The 26,693-nt window shown below is 41.7% G+C and overlaps 1 protein-coding gene across 3 annotated transcripts in view; it reads right to left on the reverse strand.

The window, feature by feature from the left end:
• samd12 (sterile alpha motif domain containing 12) overlaps positions 1–26,693 on the reverse strand; it is a 171,898-nt gene that overhangs the window by 86,008 nt on the left and 59,197 nt on the right. For 2 of the 3 annotated variants that reach the window (XM_033637230.2, XM_033637227.2), the window contains exons 4-5: positions 18,072–18,212; positions 7,492–8,767 (exon numbers count right to left, since the gene is read on the reverse strand). In XM_033637230.2, coding sequence (XP_033493121.1) covers positions 8,715–8,767; positions 18,072–18,212 — 194 coding nt within the window. In that variant the 3' untranslated portion in view covers positions 7,492–8,714. Of the gene's footprint in view, positions 1–7,491; positions 8,768–18,071; positions 18,213–26,693 lie in introns of those variants that run through there. The other variant, XM_033637229.2, reaches the window with a different exon arrangement.

Consider the following 26,693-nt stretch of genomic DNA (forward strand, 5'->3'; position numbering starts at 1 on the left):
AAACCTTACTGGACATCTGGCAGCCAAGGACTCTCAGGAGACTCTGGCAAAAGAGCAGAACATCTCATGTGATGTCAGCGGACCTGTCAAAGCAATCTGTTTTCCTCTGGCAAGGGTCAGAGGCCAGAACACTGAGCGTACACACACAACATATCACAAAGAGTGCCAGTGCTGTGCTGCACCTCCAGCTAGTCCACCTGTGCATCTTTCCCTCCACTGCCTCTCTGTTTATCTTTCTTGATCATTTCCCTTTATTCCTTTCCATTTTCTTCTGCTCCCTCACATCATTTTTTTTTATTCTGTTGGTGCCCCCTCCTTCAGCTTCATTAAGAGATCTGCACATGTTCATCCTCTGCTGCATCCTGCTCTAGTGTCCTTGAGAGCCAGAGTTGGAGGTAAGAGTGGGTTTGTTGTATTCATGCATCCCTTTGCTTCTCCCTGGGTAAAACTAGATGAAATGTGCTTCGCCTAACCTTGACGTCGCTCAGCTCCCTCTCTGCTTTTTTTTTCTTTTTTTTTTTCCCCCCAACAGAAAAAAGAAAATGGCCGACTGGCAGTCCAGTGTGAAGCGCTTGGAGTGAAAGTCTGTAATTGGGGGCCCTGAGCAGGGAGTCTTCACTGCATGTCAAGGAGAATTATAGCTTGAGGTTATAAAGAAAGTATTTTTTCGGGGAGGGGGGATTCTTTTCAATATGCCGCATTAGTTATGCTCATTTTCTCTCTCCCTTTCCTTTCTCATTTCAAAATACAACCGGACTCCATTTAGTGATTGAATGAATGCCATACCAGCTATGGGGTGCCTGCTCTACCTTCATTACTACGGCCAGTTTCAATTCATGCCTTAATGAAAGGAACCTTTGCTTTCACAACAGGGGATGCAATTACTCTCTCTATTTCATAACATTATTACCATCTGAGGTGTGTAGTTATGATGTGGATGTCTAGGCTGTTAAGGTTGTTTAGGATGTGTAGGCTTTGAGACCCTCAGAGACCCATGGCGTTAATGAGCAAGGTTAGGGCACACTGTGTCATTGGAACAGTGAAGCCATTTGCTTCTAAATGATATTTCCTTTGTGAGTATGAGCCCATATTAGCTGCTAATGTGATGTGTCACCCTTGGCATACACGCATCGCATTCCTTTTTTTAAGAAGAGCAACAGGGAAACTGTGGGAGACTTTATTAAATGTGATATGACCACACACCTTAAATATCTATATGGATAAGGAAAAAAAAACCATAATTGACTTTGTCAGACACAGGTATTCACTTCGTCTTCACCTTAATCACATCTTTCAGGCACTGAGCCATAGATGGAGTCTCTGAGGGAGGAATCTCGCTGACAGGAAATTATGAAAAAGAATTAATTTGACCTTCGCTTGCAGCAAGAAAAAGAGAGAGGGAGAGAGAAAGGAGGGGGCATGAAGGGGAGGGTGAATGGATGGAGGTGAGGGAGGTTTAGGGAGGAACTGCTCCCACAGAGGGCAAGATCCTGAGGAGGGAGCTCGGATAATGAGAGCTCTCAGCTCCCTCCACACTGGGGCAAGACATCTGATTCACTGAAAAGCCCAAAGGAAGGACGGTAGTCACCCTTAGCTCCTTAAGTCTTCAGAGTGAATAGTTTCAAGAGTTTTTCATAAAGACTTTGGAGTAAAGATACTTGACTCACCCACGATGGCCAACAGGACATACTTTGTTCAGATAACGCATGCTGCTGGCCTTCCACAGTGACTGAATTCTGAGGGTATTTTGTTCAATCGAGCAACAAATCAGATACAGTGTGTCTTATAAAAGTTTCAACAGCTTAACCCCAATCTAACCCGCTGCTCATGTGAGGCTTGCTCATGAACTGATTCGTTTGTCTTGCTATCAGTTTTGGTTATAACACCACCTCACATGTTGTCATGGTGGTCTCAGCAAAGTTTGGTTTCATTCTTAAAGGGACAGTTCGGATTTTTTGAAGTTTTATGAGGAACTTATTAACAGTCAGTGTATTACCTACAGTAGATGGCAGTCAGGGTGCCACCAGTTTGGAGAAGCAGGCAAGAGTACCTTGGCACAGAAACTAAGCAATGTCTTGCTGTGGATGGGGGCAGCAACAACACGTATTTTTGCTACATAAAAAGGTTCCACCTAAAAAAAATCAGCATCGATTTAAGTGTACGCTATATCTGGAATATTTTTAGCACTCTACCTTGCCATCAGACACCGATTTTGGAGAGGGAACTAAAGGCATTGTACCGCTCTCTTTGAAGCCACCAGACTTTACTGACATAGACAGGGATTTTAGAAGACAGAGTAGTTGTGCGCACATCCAATCCTGTTTTTGGTCAGGTGCTGGATAATAGGGGTCCATGCAGAAAGAAGAAGAAAATCCGCACACTGAATTAAAGCTCCCAGTTTACTTTATTGACTAAAATGCAACGTTTCCACCCAAATGGTCTTCCTCAGGCAACTTCAAAAGAATGAAATGGCAGGTGGCAGGTATACATATAGGCTAAGAGCCAGGTGACATTCCACCCACGTCATCTGTCAATCAAACAATCAGACAGTCATTCAGGTGGGCCATATATAGGCATATAATGGCTACTTAGTATGGACGAAGGATTTACATATCAATAAGTGCAAAGAATACAGATATACAAAATATACAAATTGTTATAGGGGAAACACACAATACAAAAGAGACAATTTAACTATTAGAAAAAACTATTAGAATAAACTTTTTTAGAATTTTTTTGAAAAAGTTTTGCAAAAAACAAACAAACATAGGATTACAGTTTTAAAAGGAACACTGCTTGGAGAATAAAAACACCAAATACCAGTTCACAAAAATGGCTTAATGTCAAAATCCTCATTAAGGCCATTAGGTGACATGGTATTGAGAAAGAAGATCCAGTAGGTCCAGGGATTTTACCTCGCTGAACACAGGAGTTGGATGTCTTTCGCTGCCTTCATCAGTTTTGTGTGCGTTATTGTGTGACTGCGGTGTTTAAAAGTGGATTCACAAAAATCACACATTAACACAAACTGATCAAGGCAGTGGTAGACCAGCAGCTCCAGTGTTCAGCAAGGTAAAATTAGTCTACTGTTTTTGTCAATGGGGTCGGGCTTTGAAGAGAGCGATAACGCCCTCAGTTCCATGTTATAAAGTAATGTCTGACTTAAAGGTAAAGTGGTGAGAATATTAATAATATTTAGCGTGCACTTAATCTGACATTTATTTTTTTGGCAGTACATTGTTCAGTTTCTGACTCAGTACTCCTGGCTGCTTCTCCAAACTGCCGGCACTCTGATTGCCATCCACTGTATGTAAAAACTGACTGTGGATAAGAATGTCATACAACCCCACCTCATAAAACCTGTGCTCTCTCTTTAATGGGGGAAAAAGCTGTTAAGATTTCACTGCTTGTTATTTATTGGTTATGATGCTTTTATAAAGTATTATCATTCTTCTTTTGACCCTTGACCTCTATAAACTACTCTGAGTAAAGATTTGTTGTTGTGCTTTTTACATTTTTGCCTGTTGTTTATTATGTTTAATGCTGTTACATGCCCATAGTTGTTTTAAGTTTCCCCACAAATGCAATTCAACTGATTTGTTGGATTCCTGTTCTGTAATGAGCTATTATATTTTACACCTTCAGAATTTAAGGAACAGTTCACCCCATAATCGATAATGCATATTTTTCCTTTTACTTGTTGTTCTATTTATCAGTCGAGATTGTTTTGGTGTGAGTTACCAAGTGTTGGAGATACCCTCTCTCCAATAAAATGAAACTATATGAGATTTCATGAATTGTTAAGGAGCCATTTTCTTTCTACCAAATTATGCCCACCAAGCATATCACTGTCCAGAAGGAAGTGTGCAGCTACTCATGGATGAGAGACTCATGCTCGTGACAAGGTAAGATCTAAACATTAATGCCGTCCTCCTTAGCTAAGCTCCTTTGCTAGCAAAGTGTTGCGAAGCGAGCTAGCAACAGATGCACGCTTCCTTCTGCGTGCTGATACAGTTCGGGGATGTAATTCAGTAGAAAAAAAATAGTTCCAACAAGAAAACTGCTCACAACAAGCTCTATGGATCATGTGGAGTAACCAGAGGCCTGTACTACGACGTAGGATTTGGTGTTAGCAAAACTACATATCCACAATTTGTCTCGAAACTTCATTATTTGCTCAACTGAAAATCTTGTTTCCGCTGATGCACTAGTCCGAGTTCTTTTGGCTGTGGTGATGTAGAAGTGTACTTCAGGGTGTTTCAGTACACTGTGACATCAGTTTTAGCTGTGGTCAGAGGTGCAACAGACTTAAAAAAAACCTCTAACCTTTTCTGACATCTGCAAAGTAAGTAGTGTAAGCTAAGGGATCTTTTAGCAGACATGGCGAGATAGTTCAACAAATCCTGCACATGCTTACTGGGCACCTTGCTCCTTCTGAGTCAAGCGAACAGTGTTCTCTCTCCAGGCCTGTTAGCATTAACAAGTTATTGATTTGGCTTCTCGTTATCCCACAATCACCAGGCTGTAAAATGAAGTGTTAATCTACTAGCAGGGGAAAACGTACAACCTACGAGTGTGCATTGCTTGCCTTTATTAGTGCTTAGCTCAGTTTCTCTCCTAACTTCAGATCTTCATGTCTGCAAACGACACATGTTGAACCACAGTAAAAAATACAGAAAAAAAAGACAGAGGAGGACATACTGTTCAGTGAAGGTCTCTGACTGAAGAGATTTCCTTTATGAAGCCATGAAGCGCAGAGAGATAATTCATTAAGGTGCCTGGAGCAATGGAACCAAGGTCTACTAAAGCACAACAGGAAAGCTTCCTTCATTTACTGCCCCGAGGCCACAGTTCTCTACAAAAGCCGTTTTGAACTTTTTCACCCTGGGACCTGAATAAGAAATGTAGACTGTTGTGTCTGAGATTTGAGCTTAGAAACACGACTGCAGCTCTTGTTATCTGCAAGCATATTTTAATCACAAACACCTACGCTATGTCAGAAAAAGGGACAAGGTGCTCAAAGATTCATTATTTATTTCATTTTTCAGTGTTTGCTTTTATAGTTCCTATGATTGATTGGCGACAGCACGGCAAGAATATTAACATTTAGAAAGCGCTGGAAAAAGTAAATAACAGATTGAAGCAGACAAACTGGGCACACACCAGGCACAGATGCACAAAGTGAAGGAAAGTGAAACTGTAAAGCATCTATGTCTAATTTCTTTCAAAGTTGTCTCTGTCTCCTCCTTTAAATGAGACTCTGTTACAGTAAATGAAGCATAAACAGCGAGCCTGTGTCTACATCCACAGATTAGCGCTATGTACTCAGAAAACCACTTTCATAGAGCTCTGTCAGCTGTGTAATTCAAGTTTCTTTTAAGAGTGATGATTTCACAAGCCAGTAATAGCATATTTACTGGCATAGCACTGTTATTGAAAACTCTGAAATGGTTATAAGCATGAAATTGAATACAGAAGAAGAGTAAAATGAGGTTTTTTTTTGAGGAGGGGGAGAAATGTGACGGCGTAACAGCTTCCAATTTTTGTATTAGAGTTAATTCAGAGAGATTCAGTGCAGTCACTGGAGGCCCTTACACGCAACTATGTGAACGGTTAAATGCCATTATCAGGAAAACAACCTAATTAATCATCACATTCTCATTCCCCCTTCCCCATTGTCTCAGAGTTTGACTTTCTAAGCTGTCAGAGAGGTTAATATAAAGCCATAACTCAACTTTCATTCATTACAAGAGAGTTGGATGCTTTTGTGCAACAGCCTGTCCTCTACATTTTGTCTCAGGTGTAAATAGATCTTGGTTAGTTTCTATGGATACACAGGTGAAAGCTAAATATAAACTGTACAACAAGCATGTCTGTCTCAAACACTAATTTAAACCTGTGTCATGTTTTAAAGGAACACTGTGTAAGATTTGGGGGGGGTCAGTGGCATCTCAACTAAAACTTCTCCAGATTAGAATTCCTTCAGTGTTTATTGTTCAGGAGATTTTTACTGACAGCCGAATAATCCGCAGAGGTCCCCTCCTCTCCGAAACAAACAGACCAGATTAAACTGGTAAAGAAACTACAATAAAGCAGTAACATTACAAATCAGTGTTTCTCCTATTCCGTTTGGCATGCTGCAGACAGGCCAAAAGCCCAGTGCCTGCTCATGTGTGCTCACCTTGTTTCTGATCCAGATGTTCAGGAGGGTTTTTACCATGAGAAGAATGATCTGCAGATTCAGTGATTTAAACTGGTAAAAAACACTGACTGAAGCAGATTCACATTAAAAATCACTGTTTCTCTGAAGCTGTTTGGCATGTTGCAGATGGACCGCTGGCCTAGAACCTGCTAATGAGCGCTCACCATTCTAAAATGGCCACTTTAGAATGAAAATACAGACAGTACTTACTCACCCTCATGCCGACAAGACGTCCAGTGTAGTTTTTTAATCCACAAAACTCGTTCGGGGTATCAGCTAGCTGGATTTTTTCCATAGACTTGAAGTGCATGGAACCCACAATTTGAAAATGTAATAAAACACACTCAAGAACTAGCACCACCACTAGCCATCAGCTAGTCTCGCGTGAGTTGCCATGTAAACACAACACGCCTGCAGGCTAACTGACCGTGGTGAGAAATGATGCTATAAAAGTGGAGTAAATTACGTCTTTTCCAAGTCAATTTTGCATGCCGCAGCTTCAGGGCACTTGGATTAGTAAGGATGAGCCGTTCTGATGTTTTTGAAATGCATTAGCAGAGTTTTATTACATTTTCAAAATGTGGGTTCCATGCACTTCAAGTGTATGGAAAAAATCCAGCTAGCTGTTATCCTCCGATACCCCGAACGAGTTTTGTGGATTAAAAAACTACACTGGCCTTCTGTATCTTCATTCTAAAGTGGCCATTTTCTTTAAGATCCAAGCACTTAGGAGGTTTTCACCATGAGCTGAATTATCCACACAGGTCTCTTCCTCCACAAAACAAACAGACCTGGTGATTTAAACTGGGACGTTTCTGACGCTCTCATCACAGAGGGGCTACTAACAAGGGTGGATGATGCGACACAAAAATGCAAAAACACAGAACATGAATGGTCTTATCTAGAGCCGGTGTTTGGTTTGTCCAGTTCTTTGAAATATGGTGGTGCAACATTGTGGGCTTAATGGATGAGGACGAGGATCCCTATGTTAATATAAACATCTCATTCTGAAGTCATGAAAATGCAACAATTTGTATTTTCAAGCAATTATATTCTAAAGAAAACACCCCATATCATAGTCCATTTCTGTCAATATATCCCCATAAATCCCCCACACTGGATTGCACCTGTATTTTACCTTTAAATGTCCTTCCTTTATTTACTTGTTTTTTTACGTGTTGACATTTTATAGACCCATTTTTTATTGATTGTATCTTTTGTTTTCATTTCCTCCCCTTCAAAGCACAGCTGTACCTGACAAGAGCTTTTCAATAAAAAAAGTCTTACCGTTAACTGTCAAAAACAAGGTTTTATTGTACATCATATGAGACGTTAAGCTTTGCAATTCTGTTTTGGAATGAAAACTGTATCACTCCAGTTTTGATGATTGCCACTTTTTAATGTCAGCTGAAGGAGGACGTGCGCTCCTTCCCTGATGAGCTGAGGAAATTTGACAACTTTTATGTCAGTTTGATAGACGAATAGCAATCAACTGAGAATACAAGGTGTTTTTAGTTGCATTTCCTCAGAAACTGGAAAGTTAAGGATTAAAAGATACATTTTACTATTGTAGAGAACACATTTACATTTAATGCTTTCATTTTAATATCTTTTTAAACAGTTTTCACCTGACAGCAAAGAAATTTATACGTGTGTGAACCCAGCAGAGTCATTAAAAAAGCCTTAATAGGATGTGTGTGTGAATGCAATGTGAATGTACTGTGTGTGTCACATGTATTTCACATAATGAAACGTGCAATTAATTAACCTGAACTCAACTTCAGGGGTAATCTCAATTTACTGTCACTGAGCTATGGCTTATCTTTTTATAGTTATGTCATGCTCTAAACCACCTCAAGTTTTATAAACCATTACTTATACAAGTTTAGTGTTCTTTTTGTAATCATAACATTATTAAGAACATTTTCAGCACGTTTCCCTTTACCGTTGTATGAGTTGCTGCTGTGCAAATGAGAAAAATGAAGCTAAACTTTGCTTCATAGACACAAGCAAGAAAGTTTTGTCATGACTTCAATTTGGACTGATGTTTGCTTGGTACATTTAAGATGCTCATTAAATATGCACTATAACTATGTCCAGATAGTACAAGCATGTAGGGCTGGTTACTGAACGTATGTACTTTTATAACACTGACTGAATTACTTTGATACTATGAAGTAACACCACTGGTGACTGGCTGTCTAACTGGAGGCAAAAACATTATGTTACACCCTGAGAAGGGTGACTACAGTGACTACAGTGTGTGTAACTGTAAAAATGTCAAAGAAGAGATCTGGCTTGATGCCAGTAGTTCATGATGCAATATATGCAGAGAGGACATTTGTACCATGACTGGCAACAGGACGAATTTGATAAAGCACTTCAATGTGCATGGAATCAATTTAAGAGCAGAAAGTTGCTCCATCTTTATCTCAGCATTCAAGTCCTCCCAGCATAACAGCGCTGGACCCAGCTCCCAGCCATGGCTCCTCCGCAGCCTGTAGTCTCCTCCTCAGTGGTCAGGTGAACATGCAGTAAAATATCTGTCCCAGAGCCCTGAGGCTGCTGCGGGGTGAAGAGGACAGTCATTGGCATTCTGCAAAACTGAGTTCAGGTGAGATTTTAACATCAAAACATCTTTAAAACTGCTCTGAGTTGAAAAATGCCAAGAAGCTAAGCAAATTAAAGATGAATTAAATTGGTAACAAACAACCATCGTCCTGGAACCTGTATCAAAGTCAAGATATCTGTTCTGGTATTGAACATTTTTGAATAATACCCAGCCCTAAGTGTAAGCAATGTTAACAGCACTATTGAGGTCATGTTAATTAGTGTTTGCTGATGGTGGAATTATGGAGGCTACGTTAAATATTTTTTGTAGCTTTCCAAAACTGACAATTGGACAAGCATGCACACTTTCTGCAGTGATTGGGCATCGTGTTCAGAGCTGAGACAGTAAGCAAGATTTGAACTACTTTATCAAGCTCTCTTAAGCACCTCTTAGTCGTGAGGGGAGCAGTGGAACTAAGTACCCTTGCTTTTCACCCTTTTCACCCTGCACTGACTCCAAAGTACCACTACGAGGTCGTCCTCTCAACACTCTGAGGCCGTTGTTGTTTGGGTATCGCTTTCTATTTGGAGTGCCTCGGTCCGTCTCTGTTGACTGTAAGCAATAAGTGATGAGCCTCCACTCTCCACCGTCCCCGTGGCAAAGAGACAGGGAGAGAGGGGAAATCTAATTATTTCCCTCCCATGGCCCAGCAAGCCTTAAAGGTTAATCACTGTCCGTCTAGCTAATTCTGTCTGGGTACACTGCAGTAATTACAACACCTCGCTCTCTCTCGTCTGCTCTTTTCCTCTATTGTGTACCTTGCTTGCTCCGGCGCACTCTTCCGCACCCTCTCTCTCTCTATAGACACTCTCTCTTCTGTCTCTCATGCTCTATCATGTTTGTCTTCCTATATAGATGGTGCACCTCTCTCTCTGCTATTCTCTCTCCAACATAAACCTATATACCAGAAATTTAAAATAGTGCCTGGGGCCTTTACCTTGCTAGCTAATTGCAAGCTAATGTTTACCTGTTGTCTTGATAAATTTAGCTTAATTGACATTTACTTAACAGTAGTGCCACGGGTACAACAACACAGTCCAACTACATTCACCACTTTAATGCTCTGAGTTTCTCTTTTTAACAGGGACACTGTTCAAACAGGGCGGGGCAGCATGGAGAAAATCAAATCTCACAATATTTTTGACCGAATACACTGATGCTGATATTGTGACGGTATTGCTGGGTTGACCATTGGTGCTTCAAGAAAACATTAACACAGTAACATTTCTGATAGCCAATCATCAGTAATGTGGATATAATGACTAAATGGGTAAAAGTACATACGAAACTTCAGGTCATACGGTCAAACGAATCTTATCAACATTTTTAAAGTGACGTAGTATAAGAGCTGATTTTGTCATCGGGAGGTGGAGGGGATGGTGGATGGTGGGACATCTAGGCAGGACGCCAAGCTGAAGATCACTGCAGACCACCGTCCGAGATCAACAAACAACCGGACTGGTATCGTAGGCTTGCTTGAGTGTCTTGAAGATGCCTCTCATCCAAAGGGTTTCCTCAGTTCAACCAAGCGTCTTCAAGAAACTCAAGCATGTCCAGCTGCTTACGATATCGCACTTAGGATTACCATGACCTGGATGACTGAGAATCTTCACCAACTAAACTGGTTGTTTTTTTAGCAAGTCATCCCTGCATTTCCAGCAGCTTTTAAGCCAACAAACGTAGGTACTTTTTTAGCAACCCATCGCTGTGTGTCCACCAGGGATAGTGCCATGACAAGCAGCTGTTTTTTTACAGAGACATCACTGTGTTTCCTGCCGGGAAAAATTGAATTATTGGCTTAGTCTGACTGAAACCGGACTTTTAAATCCATGTAAACAGCTTAGTCCGACTGAAATTGGACCATCCATAGCTCGACTAACACACCTAGATAATTCAACTAAAAATCAAACTATTGCTACACGTATCCCCTTAGTCCGACTGGAGTCAGACTCGGCGTTCTGCGCATGCACCACTTTTTCTTTCGCGGGCTTTCACCCAGAAGAAGAAGGAGATGACGTAGCAGCAGTACAGTAACTCCCGGAAAAACAAACAAACACCATGGCGACCGCGAAGCAGAAGACGGGCGAGGACACTACATTCATGCTCCGACAGCTAAAGGAGCTAAATATTTTGAAGTTTATGGATGGTAGGAAAACGCAAAACATGGATTTATTTAAAAAAGTTTCTGAATAAGAACCGGAACTAGTTCAATATGCACTATATTGAAAAGGACACAGCGCTGCCAATCGAGGCGGAGTCAGACGTACTTTGTCAGAAATTTGAATTTCTCTTCTGCATGTATACTCAGACAATACGAGAAGTCCGTATGACTGATTAGTTGAGCCAATAGCTTAGCTCGATGACTGCGAGCAGGTATTTCAAGCCAAAACATGATCTTTACCTCACCATAACCACATAGGTTTTGTGCCTAAACTTAACCATACTTTTAGCACAGCGCTGTTGAAACATAAAGAAACATTAAGTTTCAACATATCTGCAACATAATAACATACATAATGCAGCCGGAGTTTGCAAAAAAGTACAATGTCAACATTTTTTTGAGGTGATTGGGTTGAACGCAGCCTTTAACCAGGGGGAAAAAAACACATGCTTTTACAACATCCAGTCTCATATCACAGTTTTGATAATCATATCAATGTATGCTCAATGTTCCAACTCACCTATTAATTCCAGTTACTTATACTTTTTTCTGTCACTATTGAGATACTGTCAGTAAAACCGAACCCTTTCTACCCACATGTTTCACATTTAAAGCCTTCCAGTGGCTCAAATATCTGCAGGAAGTGTTGTGTTTACCTGAGAACAGCAATGGCAAAAAAAAACAACAGCAGCAAAATACAGAGGAAGTAGTTAATAAAATCATAATGCCTTTTATTTGGCTTTCATTAACTCAGCTATTTGAATCCATTTTTTATTTAAGGATTTGCAGTACGTTATAGATATTTTTACATGTAAAGATAATTCATACCTAGATATTTCATAGATACAGATATACAGTACAGGCCAAAAGTTTGGACACACCTTCTCATTCAATGCGTTTTCTTTATTTTCATGACTATTTACATTGTAGATTCTCACTGAAGGCATCAAAACTATGAATGAACACATGTGGAGTTATGTACTTAACAAAAAAAGGTGAAATAACTGAAAACATGTTTTATATTCTAGTTTCTTCAAAATAGCCACCCTTTGCTCTGATTACTGCTTTGCACACTCTTGGCATTCTCTCCATGAGCTTCAAGAGGTAGTCACCTGAAATGGTTTTCCAACAGTCTTGAAGGAGTTCCCAGAGGTGTTTAGCACTTGTTGGTCCCTTTGCCTTCACTCTGCGGTCCAGCTCACCCCAAACCATCTCGATTGGGTTCAGGTCCGGTGACTGTGGAGGCCAGGTCATCTGCCGCAGCACTCCATCACTCTCCTTCTTGGTCAAATAGCCCTTACACAGCCTGGAGGTGTGTTTGGGGTCATTGTCCTGTTGAAAAATAAATGATCGTCCAACTAAACGCAAACCGGATGGGATGGCATGTCGCTGCAGGATGCTGTGGTAGCCATGCTGGTTCAGTGTGCCTTCAATTTTGAATAAATCCCCAACAGTGTCACCAGCAAAACACCCCTACACCATCACACCTCCTCCTCCATGCTTCACAGTGGGAACCAGGCATGTGGAATCCATCCGTTCACCTTTTCTGCGTCTCACAAAGACACGGCGGTTGGAACCAAAGATCTCAAATTTGGACTCATCAGACCAAAGCACAGATTTCCACTGGTCTAATGTCCATTCATTGTGTTTCTTGGCCCAAACAAATCTCTTCTGCTTGTTGCCTCTCCTTAGCAGTGGTTTCCTAGCAGCTATTTGACCATGAAGGCCTGATTGGCGCAGTCTCCTCTTAACAGTTGTTCTAGAGATGGGTCTGCTGCTAGAACTCTGTGTGGCATTCATCTGGTCTCTGATCTGAGCTGCTGTTAACTTGCGATTTCTGAGGCTGGTGACTCGGATGAACTTATCCTCAGAAGCAGAGGTGACTCTTGGTCTTCCTTTCCTGGGTCGGTCCTCATGTGTGCCAGTTTGGTTGTAGCGCTTGATGGTTTATGCGACTCCACTTGGGGACACATTTAAAGTTTTTGCAATTTTCCGGACTGACTGACCTTCATTTCTTAAAGTAATGATGGCCACTCGTTTTTCTTTAGTTAGCTGATTGGTTCTTGCCATAATATGAATTTTAACAGTTGTCCAATAGGGCTGTCGGCTGTGTATTAACCTGACTTCTGCACAACACAACTGATGGTCCCAACCCCATTGATAAAGCAAGAAATTCCACTAATTAACCCTGATAAGGCACACCTGTGAAGTGGAAACCATTTCAGGTGACTACCTCTTGAAGCTCATGGAGAGAATGCCAAGAGTGTGCAAAGCAGTAATCAGATCAAAGGGTGGCTATTTTGAAGAAACTAGAATATAAAACATGTTTTCAGTTATTTCACCTTTTTTTGTTAAGTACATAACTCCACATGTGTTCATTCATAGTTTTGATGCCTTCAGTGAGAATCTACAATGTAAATAGTCATGAAAATAAAGAAAACGCATTGAATGAGAAGGTGTGTCCAAACTTTTGGCCTGTACTGTATATTTGTCTTCCATCAGATCTCAGAGGGAGGAGGGTTTCCTTTTCTCACCTCCTCTCTTTCTCACACTCCTTACTTTCCATTTTTTCTGTCTTCTCACTGCCTCTCTCCCTTTCCTTTTCTTTCTCATCCTACCTTCTCGACACCTACTGTCTCCCTCTCTCCCCACTCTTTTCACCATCCCTCCTCCTCATTCTTTCTCTGTCTTCATCATCATCTTCTCACCACCACTCCTCTCCACCTTCTCCCTCTCACATTTCTTTCTCTCCCTCTCTGGCTCGGCTTCCTGCTGGTTACAGCTGTATTTCCCTCTAGCAACAGCTCGAGGAAGCGTGCCTTGGGCCTGGAAATACTCCACCATCTCTTCTCCTTCCAATTTCTCGCTCCCTGCCAAAAGCATCTCCAGAAGCGACAGCTTAGGAGACTTAAAATACTTCTGTTTCCCTCTACTCCTTTTCTCACTGTTGCACATTCTCCCCATCACATACTCTCAGTGATACAGCTGGCAGATACAAGAAACTTCAAACAATGCTTACAATAAAGCACAACGCAACCACCGCTATCAAATTAAAATTGTTTATATTTTTAGAATTTAATTCCTCACAAGACCTTATCCTTGCTTCTAGCATTTGTTATTACTTCCTGTGATGATTTTCATGAGTTTATACATAATTCATGTCATGCAAAACAGCATGTACACCTAATTTTCTCAAATAAGAACATGAAAAAAACGTTCCTCTTCCTCCACATCTTCTCGTTTCAAATTTCTTCCCTACTTCCACTAATATTCCTCCGTCCTTTCTCCCCAAGGCCCAGCTCGGCTCTACTAACAGGCTGCTTCCTGCTGAGGCCAGCGGCCTATCGCTGCTGAGGCAAGGTGGGCTGTCGCTTCCCATATCATCAATACAGAGGAGAGGAGGGGTGAGGAGAGGAGAGGAGAAAAAGAGTGGCAAAGATGAGACAGAGAGCACGAGGAGGAAAAGGATGGGAGACTGAGAGTAGCCCTTAGCGAAGTGTCATCACTCAGCTAAACTCTCCCCTGCACTCTCTCTTTCTCTTTCTATTTTCCACTTGCTGGGGGACCAAAACAGCAGCGGGGGATAGGAGCTGCTTTATTACACTCCAAATGTTTTCCAAGAATTTGGCCGGAGTGACAAAGATCCCTAGAATTTGTTTCTCAGCCCCTGCGGCAAGGCTCTGTTTGAGAGTCTGTGGGCAGACGGGTGCTGATGGAAGTAGGGGTGGTGTTGTGGAGTGGTAGCGGTGACGGAGGAGGGCAGCTGCTAGAATTGCCGAGTAAGAGACAAGGGAAGCTGAGAATCATGGGGTGAGACGGAGAAAGCAAGGAGAAGATGGAAAACAACAGCCAGGCGCATTGTGCCAAGTGTGAAGTGCGTTGAGTAGACAACAAAGAAATGAGGTTAAAGTGAGAAACTGCAGGGTGTCACACTGCGCATATAGAAAAATATTAATGGGGGAGGGGTTGGTCCCTTGTGTAACAGCCAACAAATGTGTTATAATGAAATGCAAATTCTGTAAATCATAAGCAGCAAAGTTAACAGAGGGGAAAGCTGAATGTTGTTGGAGCACATTACATATGTCTTTGATGAAAGGTCACATTCAGCAGAGGTAATAATGTAAATCAGTTGGATGAGTATATTGTATATTTTGTGAATATAAAGCATGTTCACATCTCAATAATTCTGATTTGGTGGGCAGCATGGTACAGTGGTTAGCATTGTGGCCTCACAGTAAGAGGTTCCTGGTTCAGCCCAGGGTGGGGGTTCGAACCCCAGGGTAGGGGAGCCCTTCTGTGTGGAGTCTGCATGTTCTCCCTGTGTCAGCGTTGGTTTTCTTTGGGTACTCCTGCTTCCTCCCACAGTCCAAAGAGGTTAGGTACATACAGGTTAGGTTAAATGGTGACTCTTAATTGCCTGTAAGTCAGCCCTGCGATAGTCTGGTGACCTGTCCAGGGCGTACCCCGCCTCTTGCCCAATGTCAGCTTGGATAGGCTCCAGCCCCCCGCAACCCCCAACATGATAAGCAGTTATGGTAAATGAATGAATGAATTGTGATTTGGATTATGCTTAATCCAAACCGCACTTAAATATAGTTTGAGGTACCTGGGTTTTATCAGTTTACGAAAGTTAGCCCGCTAGAATGCTTGCAACAGTACACACAAAAAGGCCAGCGCTCTGATCATCCTGCTACGTTGGTTTGGGTGTAAATATCCTTTCTACTCTAATTCTGTTTCCATGGTTTATACCAATAGCTACAAATCTTCGTTATCTCATGCCCTCTGGATTGCTCTGTTGAATATTTCTCAAGACTCAAGACTTTCCAGGCAATCCCTTCCTTTATTGGACAAACTTTTTACTGTAACAGAAGTGGTTTCGACATTCTATCTGTAATACTTTCTAATAATAAGCTAATCTTTTATAGGAAGGTCATTTCTTAAGAATGTATTCTAAATTCACGCTACTCAGTGCAGATCTTTCAGCCAAGCTTGATAAACTGTTAATCTCCTCTTACAGTAACACTGACTGTGTTTCCTTTTTTGAGTATTAACCGCAGCTTGCAAAACTGTGAAGGTATTTGTTCTTCTGTCAGTGGGCCAGCACTGATTGTCTTCATGCTTGCGTTGGAGTGAAATAGCACCTACACATATTGTGGAGATGAGTGTCTTGCATGCAGTAGGTAGACTCTAGACTCTACAATCATGCCTGAAACGTGACGTGAAACAACTTCCCAGCTTAACAGCAGCCTGAGTTATTACCTTCCAACCTTTGGGTGAGTAAGTGATGCTGTCAATCCTAAAAGTCCCTGTGACATTTTTAATTATTATTAGGCTATGTTGCAATGTTTTGCATAAGGATGCACCAATCCATTGATGTGCCAAGTCTGAGTCAACAAGACGGCATAAAACAGTTGTATGCCTCCGCACACTCATCAAGTTGCACTTACAGTTTACATCCATGTCTGTGAAAACATGGATGCTTCACACACATCTTCCGTCCAGCACCATAGACCATCTATAGTACAATCAGCACAGTTTCAAGGTGGACACCCAAGATTAGTGTCACCTATTCAGTATCTGACCCTCTGTTCCCAAATTATGACACTGAGTAATGGCCAGCAAAGTGTTTTTGCAGAAGATTATGATGAAGCTGATCTTTGACCTTTTTCATTATTTTTATCCTGAAAACAGTCCCTCAAGGCCTTTTTTGAGATATCACATAAAGAGAATGAGACAAACAAGGTCACAGTGACCTTGACCTTTGATATTATGACCACCAAAAATGTATCAGTACAGTTTTAAGTCCAATTGGACATTTGTGCCAAATTTGAAGGAATTCCTTCAAAGCATTCTTGAGATAGCAGGCTCACAAGAATGGGACGCACATACAGACGCATGGACAGCCGAACAGACGTACAGACTGACAGGTGGACGGACAAACAACCCAAAAACTAAACTAAACTAAACTGGCTATCATCTTTAGAAATGCATTTAGCATTTATATCAGGCCTCAATAAGAGATATAATTTTGGTAAGGAGGAGTGAATGAAAACATTACTTTATTGGTTCATAAAAAAACTCCACAGGCTACACATTGTTCTCAAATGACAGTGACTTGACCCCCCACCCCCACCCCCCAAAAAAGGGCACTTTGAACTTCAAGAGGCAAAAGGACAGGTGCTCAGGCACCCTCAGCCTCACCCTCTGTGCGTGCCTGGCAAACGCGTTGGACCTAAAGCTTAGTCACAAAGTGACAACTTGCAGGGCTACCTGCAAAATGCTGTAGCTGGTGAGGTGAGCTAATTGGGCGAGCTGCCAGCCTGGCCAGGCTAGCACTTGTCAGTAGCTCCCATAGCTTCTTTCTCTTTTATTCACTGACCTGTTGTGTTTACTTCCCTTAGGCAATCTGTTCATCATTGCACACCATGTGATTCAATAAACATTATCAAACAGGGAAAACAGGTCAGGGCTGTCAAGATGGCTTGCTATTGGTCAACGCTGTTCCTTGTCTAAGCTCATCAACTCTATGGTTAACATTTGCACAGATTTATCTTCTCAAGCAGATCCTCTTATCACGAGAATGAATTGATTTCACTACAAAATTTAAATCCTGGTATGTCCAGGCCTCAAAGCTGCACCATGTTATCATGTTGCAGAATAGCTCGAAATGACACAAAGACATATCTATGGACTTCAACATCGAGAAGTCAGCATATATAATGACCGCTCTGTGATCACTTTACACCAGAAAATACCAAAGGAGAAAATCTGTCCATGACTCTTGTTGTTGTATAATCATTTCTGATTCATCTCTTCCTGCAAGCTTTAAAACATGCAGTGATTGCCATGACTACAGATGGCATGCACATAAATGCTGTGCAGTAAATGATTTGAATATTTATCAGAATGTGAGATGTCTGTGTCCTTGTGAACAATCTTTACCCGCGAGAGATACAGATACACTATGTGCTCTAAACACCTGCAGTATTTTGAAGCGTGAGTGCAAATGTACAAACAGTATTATAGTGAAACGTCTCCAGCATGTTTTATGTGTTTTATGATGGACTGAGGGTGAGGTCGTGTGCTGAAAAATCTACCTTGTGTGAGAAGTTGAAGGGTCCTGACTTCCTCCCGGACGCGAAGCTGCAGGACCTGCTGCAGGATGTGCTGCCTCTGGGCTTCCTGCATGATGCCCATTCTTTCCAGCTTTCTGTCTGTCAATCTCATCAGAGCCCGCCCTAAGCAGAAGCAACAAGACAAAGCTGAAGGTTAAAGCTCCGTTTGGCAGTTTAATTTTGGTGTCACAGGGCGAAAACCCATGATAAACTTTGAGCATATTGTAAATCAAGTGGATGGAGAGAAAACTACAGTTTGCAAGCTTCGGAAAATCTATACTGTGAGGGGAGACTTTGGCCAATCACAGGTCATTTCAGAGGGCGGTTCTATCGGCTGTTTTACAAATGAGATGCACGTGCACGTCCCTTCGGTGAAAGCCTGATTCAACAGCAGAGAGTCATGCAGGGAAAGTTGCTATTCCAGCACTGGCAACAACTGCTTACAGTACAAACCCACCCAAAAAGGAAGACTGACTTATTACCAGAGAGTCAGAAAGAGAGTCTGGCAGTCATCAAAACATGTCAACATCAACAAAGTTTTTCAGAGATGGAAAAAAAATGTTTAACCTTCTGCTAACTGGGGCCAAAGGCTCATGGCTGCAGCTTTAAGGTCACGTTTATGTAACTAATATTAGCTCGAGCCCTGAATCACAGCGTGTCCTCCGCCTCACTCCCCGCCACTACAGACCGCTGGCTGAATTGGAGCTGCTACATCCATTGACTGAAGGTTTGGCTCCCAAGCTGCTGCCAGCTTCTTCCGAGGAAGATGTCCACGTCGGCAGAGAGTGAAGCGAAGGGACGGGGGGTGGCTAATGTTAGCTTGCTAATTCTTGTTTGATTTGTGGTCTGTGAACACGGGGAGAAATTGTGGCAAGGAGGGGCTGAGTGAATAATCTGTGTGTAACTGTACGCTGATATCTGACAATGTATGGGAAACGCTGGGTAAGCGTATGAAGCGCGTGCATATGCCCATAGTCGTCTGGTGGAAAGGGCATGGGACAGAGAGGGTGGTTGACTTCCTGTTGGGTTTACTTACTTACTGGGATGTCACATGTGCCTCCCAATTTTTTTGTACATCTAGGTGAAACGCACCGCAGAGGTTACTTTGCTTAAGTTTTGTAGGGCTCACGACTGAGCCGTTCTGTAATCAGATAGATCAGATAAATCACCCAATTTATCACCTGTTTTGATGCATGTGCAAAGTTTCATGCTTTTTTAAGCAGCTTTAGCCCATCAAAAAATGCAATTAATTTGGAGGGAAAAAAGAGTCTTTAGTTTTAGTAGGGCCTTCGCTACAGCCTGTGGTTGGTGCTCAGGCCTCAAGGAGGGTAGATTTTGAAATTCTGTTTTTTTTCTTGTCCAGATTTCTGCCACCCCAGCTTTAAGGGACAGGAGTAGCATGAAGCCGGGAGAATTCAATATACACAGTTGGAGACACTCTGAAAGGGTACAAATAAAGCATTCATGTCAGCGGAGGAACAGTATAACAAAACAAACACAAACAAATATGGTCATAGGTTTTTAGCCGTACTAATTGTGCTGCAAATGTTGATTAAAACATTTTTCTGACATAAAAAACAAATTGTTTTTAGGAACTGTTGCCTATTATGTGAATGCCAATTAGTCTTGAGACCAGTAATATGAAGGCCATTCTTCTAAAATGCAGCACAGGTTTTACATAAATATCAGTAGTGTATGTCCCTTGAGCGAGAAACCCTCACAGCTCCATCCCTAATTGCAAATCCTTGTATAAAATCCATGATTTAATCATCCAATCAGTGTCGATGAGAGGGATTTGGGCTGTTGGTAAGATGCAAGTCGAGTATGGTGTAATTATTAACGCTTGTTACGAGTGCCTTTGTAACATGTGGGATGGTAAGCAGATAGGATGATAATTCAGGGTAATTACTAGGCGTTTTGGTTGGACCCTGACAGCTCCCTTTGCTCCTTTGCCCTGATGTCTCCCTAGGCAAGAAACTGGCTCTGATTGGGTGCCAGCCGAGGGGAATGATCAGTCCTGATACGTTCATGGAGGTTAGTCTGTCACAATCTTCTTCCTAATTTTCTCTCTCCTCTTTTGACCAGCTATTTCTGCACATGGTCTGATTATTAACAAATATGAAGCTTCATTCAATACTGATTCATGATTTAAATATGTACTTGCTCTTATTCAGAGCTCCTTTTTAACACAACAACAGAGAGAAAAGGCAGACTTTATTATTTTATGTCTCTTGACTTGTTTGGGCGATCTATTGTGGATCGTTAGGGCAAGCAGAGCCCCACACTACCACTTTGCTACCACAGCACAGAAGGGAGTAGTTGGGAAAGCTAAGTACCCTTAAGTGTTGGCGGTATAGCGTTGACTGCGTTAGGCCAATTTTCTCCTGCCTTAACAAAAGCAGCTCCTCGCACGGTGCTGTGGCCAGATGGGGCTAAGATGTCAAACACAGTTAAGATGCTTCAACGCAAAAATGGCACTGAAAGTACCCATTACATAAACACTGGGGAGCAAAGTAGAGTCATAAAGACTCAGAAGTGAGAGAAGCATATTAAATGGGAGAATGGAGAGAAAAAGATTAGTGAGGTGGAAAGAGGGCTGATGAATCGGAGGTGGGTTGGAGGGTGGAAAGTTGGGGGAGAAGAAGGAGATGTACAAATTGACAGAAGAAAACCAACGTGCACATGCTGTTATGAGTCTATAAATATTGACCAACCATCACTTGGCGCCTCATCCTGTAACCAAAGATAGATCGGCATGGCAACAGAGGTTCACTTTCTCTCTGCTTCAGTGATGTCTATCTTAAATAACAGCAGATACAGGAGATACAACACAGCTCTCTGATCAGGAGACACACAGATGGTTCACACAGCATCTTTGATAATCACTGCATTTAAAAAAGAAAAAAAAAGGTTTTGGATCATTTATTAAATCATTCACATGTTGACATGGAGAGACAAAACTGATTTTTTGTAATCAGCCATAGCTGCATTTTTAGCAGCTTTTAATCCGCCAAGCATTGGTGTTTTTTAGTGACCTGCCACTGTGTTTCCACCAGGGACAGTGCCACATAAAAATTTACCAAGACATCACTGCAGTTCCAGCTGGAATTACACCAACATAACTAGTTTTTTTAAGCTTAAACATATTTTCTTAACCATAACCAAGTGGTTTTTGTGCCTTAACAACCACACATTAACCACAGCGTTGCTGACTAGAGTTTCAATGTGTCTGCTACATAATAACGTGCAGATGTAATGTATCGGTGGTTTGCAGAAAGATACAATGCCAACATGTATTCTGGTGACTGGTTTGCTATGCATGTACTAATATATATTTTATATATGCCCTTTGTCTTGCAAAAAGTCATTCACAGACAAAAAAAGGTACAGTATGTTATCTTACATAGTGATGTTAAGAGAGTTGTATCTCCATGCTAGGCATGCTTTTTAAAAATCCATTGTATTTGAAAAAGTTTTACATTATGGAAAATGCACTCGCTTCCTTGCTAGGAGACACTACTCATGTCTGCTCAATAATGGAGCCAGCTGCCGTCTATCTTAGCTTAATACAAAGACTGCAGGAGAAGGAAACAGCTAGTTCTAGGGTAGCAAAATCCACCTACCAGGACCTCTATAGTTCACTAGGAATTAACCAGGACCATCAGCAGAAACTGGGTGAGAAATAGTCCATAAAGTGGTATAGCAGTACTACTATAATAGCAGTACTACATAATCCCCTCCAAAATGGTGAATTCACTCTTTGTTGGCTTTCTGATTGGTCTGCTGACCCACCAACCAGAGTGTTCCTCCCCATAGCAACAGTTGCTAACGTACTGGTACATGGTTAAAGGTGTGCTTGGGGTGTCTGTAACAGTGCCTCGAGATGTCCAGGACGTATTCCCGTAGTAGTTTTTATTTTTTATTTATTTTATAAGAGATGATGTGATCCAACAATGTTACGCTAGCTACAGACTGTTGCTCGCTATGCTAACCTGTTGGGCAGGCCTCAGACAGGCCCGGCTCGTATTAAACGTTAACTTGCTGGCAACGTTAACGTTTGTAGAGGACAACATTGCTATTTATATAACGTCAGCTAACTATTACTGTGGTGTTAAACTTGTAAACACTCTCAATATAACGTTAACGTCGGGCGAGAGAGCTAGCAACCGCGGGGGGGCAGCTCACGTTAGTGGCCATGGCTACCGTCAGACATCGGGACAAGACAATGTCTGAGGGAGTTTTCACCAGTTTTCGGATATGTCATGTAATGCCCGTTCACTCAACTGTAGCCACGTTTGTTCTCTATCACTGACACCACATTTTGGACAGAATTATCAATTCAATTCAAATTATGAGAAAGTTAAATCTCCCGGTATTTTCCATTGTTTCCTATGAGAATAAACCCCAGCGAGACTAGTTTTGTCAAACCCAGCAACAGTAATCAAGGAGGACAGGTCCTGACAAAGGGTGAAGTGCACATTTTCACACTTCAGTTTTTGTACGGATTAAACAAATCAGACATAAGTGATATTAGTGAGCTTTAGACGTGCTGCTGGGCAGATTCTGGATGGGGCCAGACCAGCTGTTGCCCTCTCTTTCTAATCTTTATGCTATGCTAAATTAGCCTTCTGCTGACGGTAGCTTCATACTTAGTGTACAGACATTTCAGCAGTATCAATCTTCGTCTCATCTTATTCTTTACGTTCACCATGTTTTACAGAAATAATGAAGGTGGACTTCTGAAACATGCCACCAGTTAAAAGTCTTGACGATCTCTGTGGACAAAGACCCACTTCCTATGTAAATATAAACGGCTCATTCTGAGGTAACAAAAACACAACAATTCTTATTTTCAGATGATTATACACTAAAGAAATAATACTTCTTATATTATATTCCATTTCTGCAAATATATCCCCCTAAATCCTACACACTGGCCCATCAATGAAACCCTTCAATTATGATTTAGGATTAAAGAGAATTTCGCATGAATGTTTCATTCATTTAATAACTTGAGGAGGTGTTAATACACCAGGCCTGATATCATCGAAAAGCTTAAAATAATAAGTGTATTAATGTGGGCAGGTTGAGTACAGTGGATAACGGCAAACAAACTGCCAGTTCTGGTCGGTGGGTGCCAACGCTTCCAGTCAGCGAGGCAGTATCAACAGGGTGGAACAGCTTCTGTAAGGAGTCCAAGCTTTCACTCTCTCGCCCTGCAGTTCTGAGCCATTGGCTTCGACAATCCCACCAAGCCTCAGCTGGGAATTTTTCAAACCACAATTAATACACTGAGCAGTGTAGCATGGCCATGAGGAGGAAGAGGAGGAGGAGGAGGAGGAGGAGGAGGAGGAGAGGACAGAGGATGAAATCGGTCAAGAGGAAACAAATTAGGTAAGAGAGGGAGAGATACTTAAAGAAAGTTAAATGTCTGGAAGTTATAGAGAAATAGTGAATGAGGTGTAAAAGGCATCAAAAATGATAAAAGGGCCACGACTGGGCCGTGTGGTGGTACAGACAAAATATTATGTCAGCTTGCTGCATGGTTAATTCAATGAGATTACTGCACGATGATAGAGCATGGGTCTCAGTTCTTTTGCAGGTCAACTCAAAAAAAAAAAAAAATGGCATAAAGAAGACATGGCGGAAAATCATTAACTCTTCCCAAAACATATATTTTACAAACTCACACTGTGACACTGTTGTCCACTCCTTGCTTAACAGCAGAGAAGTTAAGGCCTGCCTCTAGTTCTGAGCATGTTTAATCACTGCACTGTGCTCTAGACTTTTCTTTACTCCTTCCACTTACTCTGTGGTCCTGTCACCACAGCTTCTTTTATGACAGAGTATTGATTGGATTCAAATCTCTCTCTACCACCTGACAGAATCTCGTCTTGTCTTCTCTCACTGTTTCCAATGCTTTGCACGTTTTGAGCAAATCTTTCAAACTTGAACAAAATAAAATGTTTCATCATATCGCTGTGAAATATTGCACCAATACATGACAAGATTACATTCTTCTCTTGCTCCTGCCATCTTTACAGGGCAGCCTGTGACTGCAGACCAGAGGTATGAATATTTGGGTCCCATCTTTATCATTTTAAAAAAGCAAACCAACAATTTTCAAGATTGACAAGTCTCTGTTTAAAGAGTTTTATATTTCCTTTGTTGGGTCAGTTCTAACATTTGCTGTGATCTGTTGGTTTAGTAAAACCAGTAATGAGAAAACTGGTTCTTTAAATAACCCAGTTCATGTGGTTTATCGGCCACTAGAGAACCAACTCATGAGAAATGACTCTTTTGGAAAGGACTTGACTCCCCCCCCCCCCCCCCCCCCCCCCACCCCCCTCCAAAATACATTTGCCAACATGTGACTAAGGGGAACACTGGCACTTCAAGCACTGCTCTGATGTCTGCTTATTAATTCAACACCAGTAGCTCTGACAAATGATTGTATGTCATTGCTGCTAAAATTATTTTTTGTGTTCTTCAAATGAATGAATTTGAAGCCTCTGATCAATGTATACCCTATAATGCTTTTAATCAGGAACTATGGTGATCAAGAGGGTCTGACATAGACCCCATCCAGACTCAAACTGGGTATACTGCAATTAAGTACAACCCGGAAAACCCTGCTTTTTTTTTTTTTAGAGGGCTTTCATATTAGGTCAGACTGATTTGTACCATGCCTGAAAAAGATTTCCCCCTCAGTCCACTCTCCTATCACTCAGCTTTCACATTAGTAATGTTGTTCCATAACAGAGTACACTTGCGTCATTATCTATGTAACATTTGTTTATGTCTTTGCTACAGTGCAGACAAGAGTGCCAATTGCTGGATCCCAAGCCCATACAGTCGACCTGTAATGCTTACTTACAATTTGGAGACGATGTCAAGAACGATCCTCTCGCCTGCCGGCCGTGCAGTTCAGAGGATGATATTGGTGTGTGTTGCATCCATATGCAGATTTTGGAGGAGATCAACAGCATTGAGAAATGCCTTGGCAACTCTGCTCGCAGAATGCTACTTGGATTAAATTGCAGTCCAATTCCCTGTTTTTGAAAAGTTGTTTTTCACACCTGATGCGACCACACATGAACCATTCTTGGGACCACCTTTTCAAGTGGACCCAAGCACAGATTGATGAACAGTGCCAGATATGGTACACAGTGTTTACACTGATCACAAGAACTGGACTTTAGGGTCAAGTGTACCTGGATCAGGGCCTGGGTCCCTGATGTGAAAGTCTCCTTATTCTTTATTCTGGTGGAGCGGTGGCATGTAACTCTACGTGGCAGAATGAGCCAAGATGCAGCAGCATGTACCGCAGTGTCAGGGTGTCTTAGGAAAATCTGTTTCCATCAGACTTTGTCACATCTTTTCTTGAATTCAAATTACACATAAAAACAAATGGGTAGAAATCTACTGCTCTACCGACAAACCAACCTACACTCCCGTCTATTTGCTTTCTGCACATAACAAAACACTGTAGCCCCCTTCTTTCTTTCCTCCAGCCTTCCCAGACTCCCTCTTCCTCACTGTCACTTAACTATTCATATAGCATCTTGACTACCATACTTTTCTGCTCCCCCTGGAATGAGGTAAATAATTTCTTCCCCTCTTTCTATAAGCAGGTTAGTGGATACAGACTCCCAGGAAGATGAGCTGCTGCTGCTGCTTTTCAATGAACTCTAAAAATCGCTCTCTTCCACCTACTTCCTTGATTCTGGCATTTACCTGGAGCACATCCTTCTCTGATTCACACAAGAATCTGTAATTTATACACCACACCTACACCAACCACATGCCATTCAACACTCCAACACACATCACTCCATATCTGTCATACTGCACCTTTACTGCTGCTGCTGCTGCTGCTGTTGATGATGTTTTGAACACTCATTAGTTGAATTTCTTTGTAATTAATATTGCTTATATTTTGTACTTATATTGCTTAGATGCTGTACTTTTTATTGCTGAATATTTATCATCTCTTAATTTATTTGTGCCTTATTTTATTTTTTGTATATATGTGTGAAGTTTTTGGGCCCCAATTGCACGATCTAAAGTGCATGGCGCAAGGGCATTTAGGGTGTGTCCAACTCCACTTTGCTAGTTAGACAACCCATAATCTGGGTACAGAGTAAGGCGCAAGGGGCAAAGGGAGTGTAATTAGTAATCATAGGTATGCTTTGGGTGTAACATGAATTAAACCAATCAGAGTATCTCCAATTTCTGTTAAAAGCCAGGTGCTAGCACCTGGTCCACTGGCATTTAAATGGCAGATTCGGAAATCTGTTCAGAAAGTTGAGAATGTTTTTTTTTTTTTTTTTTGCTGAGAAAACAGATCTGCTGATGTTCGAAGTGAAAGTGTGTGAGCAGATCATTCACATCCACAAAACCTCCCTGAGGTGAAGCAGGCGTGGGAGGATGTAGCGGTGAGTGTGTCCTCGTCTTCTTCTGGCATCACCAGAGCGGCCGCACAAGGCTGAAAGCCATATAATGATGTCAGGAGATGAAGAAAACAAAGCTTGCAACTCCCTTGTGTGTGTATAACAAGCAGAGTGTACGTATGTTGTGAACCTGCCTGTGTAGGTGCATCTT

This window comes from Epinephelus lanceolatus, chromosome 16, assembly GCF_041903045.1.
Source record: "Epinephelus lanceolatus isolate andai-2023 chromosome 16, ASM4190304v1, whole genome shotgun sequence".
NCBI lineage: Eukaryota > Metazoa > Chordata > Actinopteri > Perciformes > Serranidae > Epinephelus > Epinephelus lanceolatus.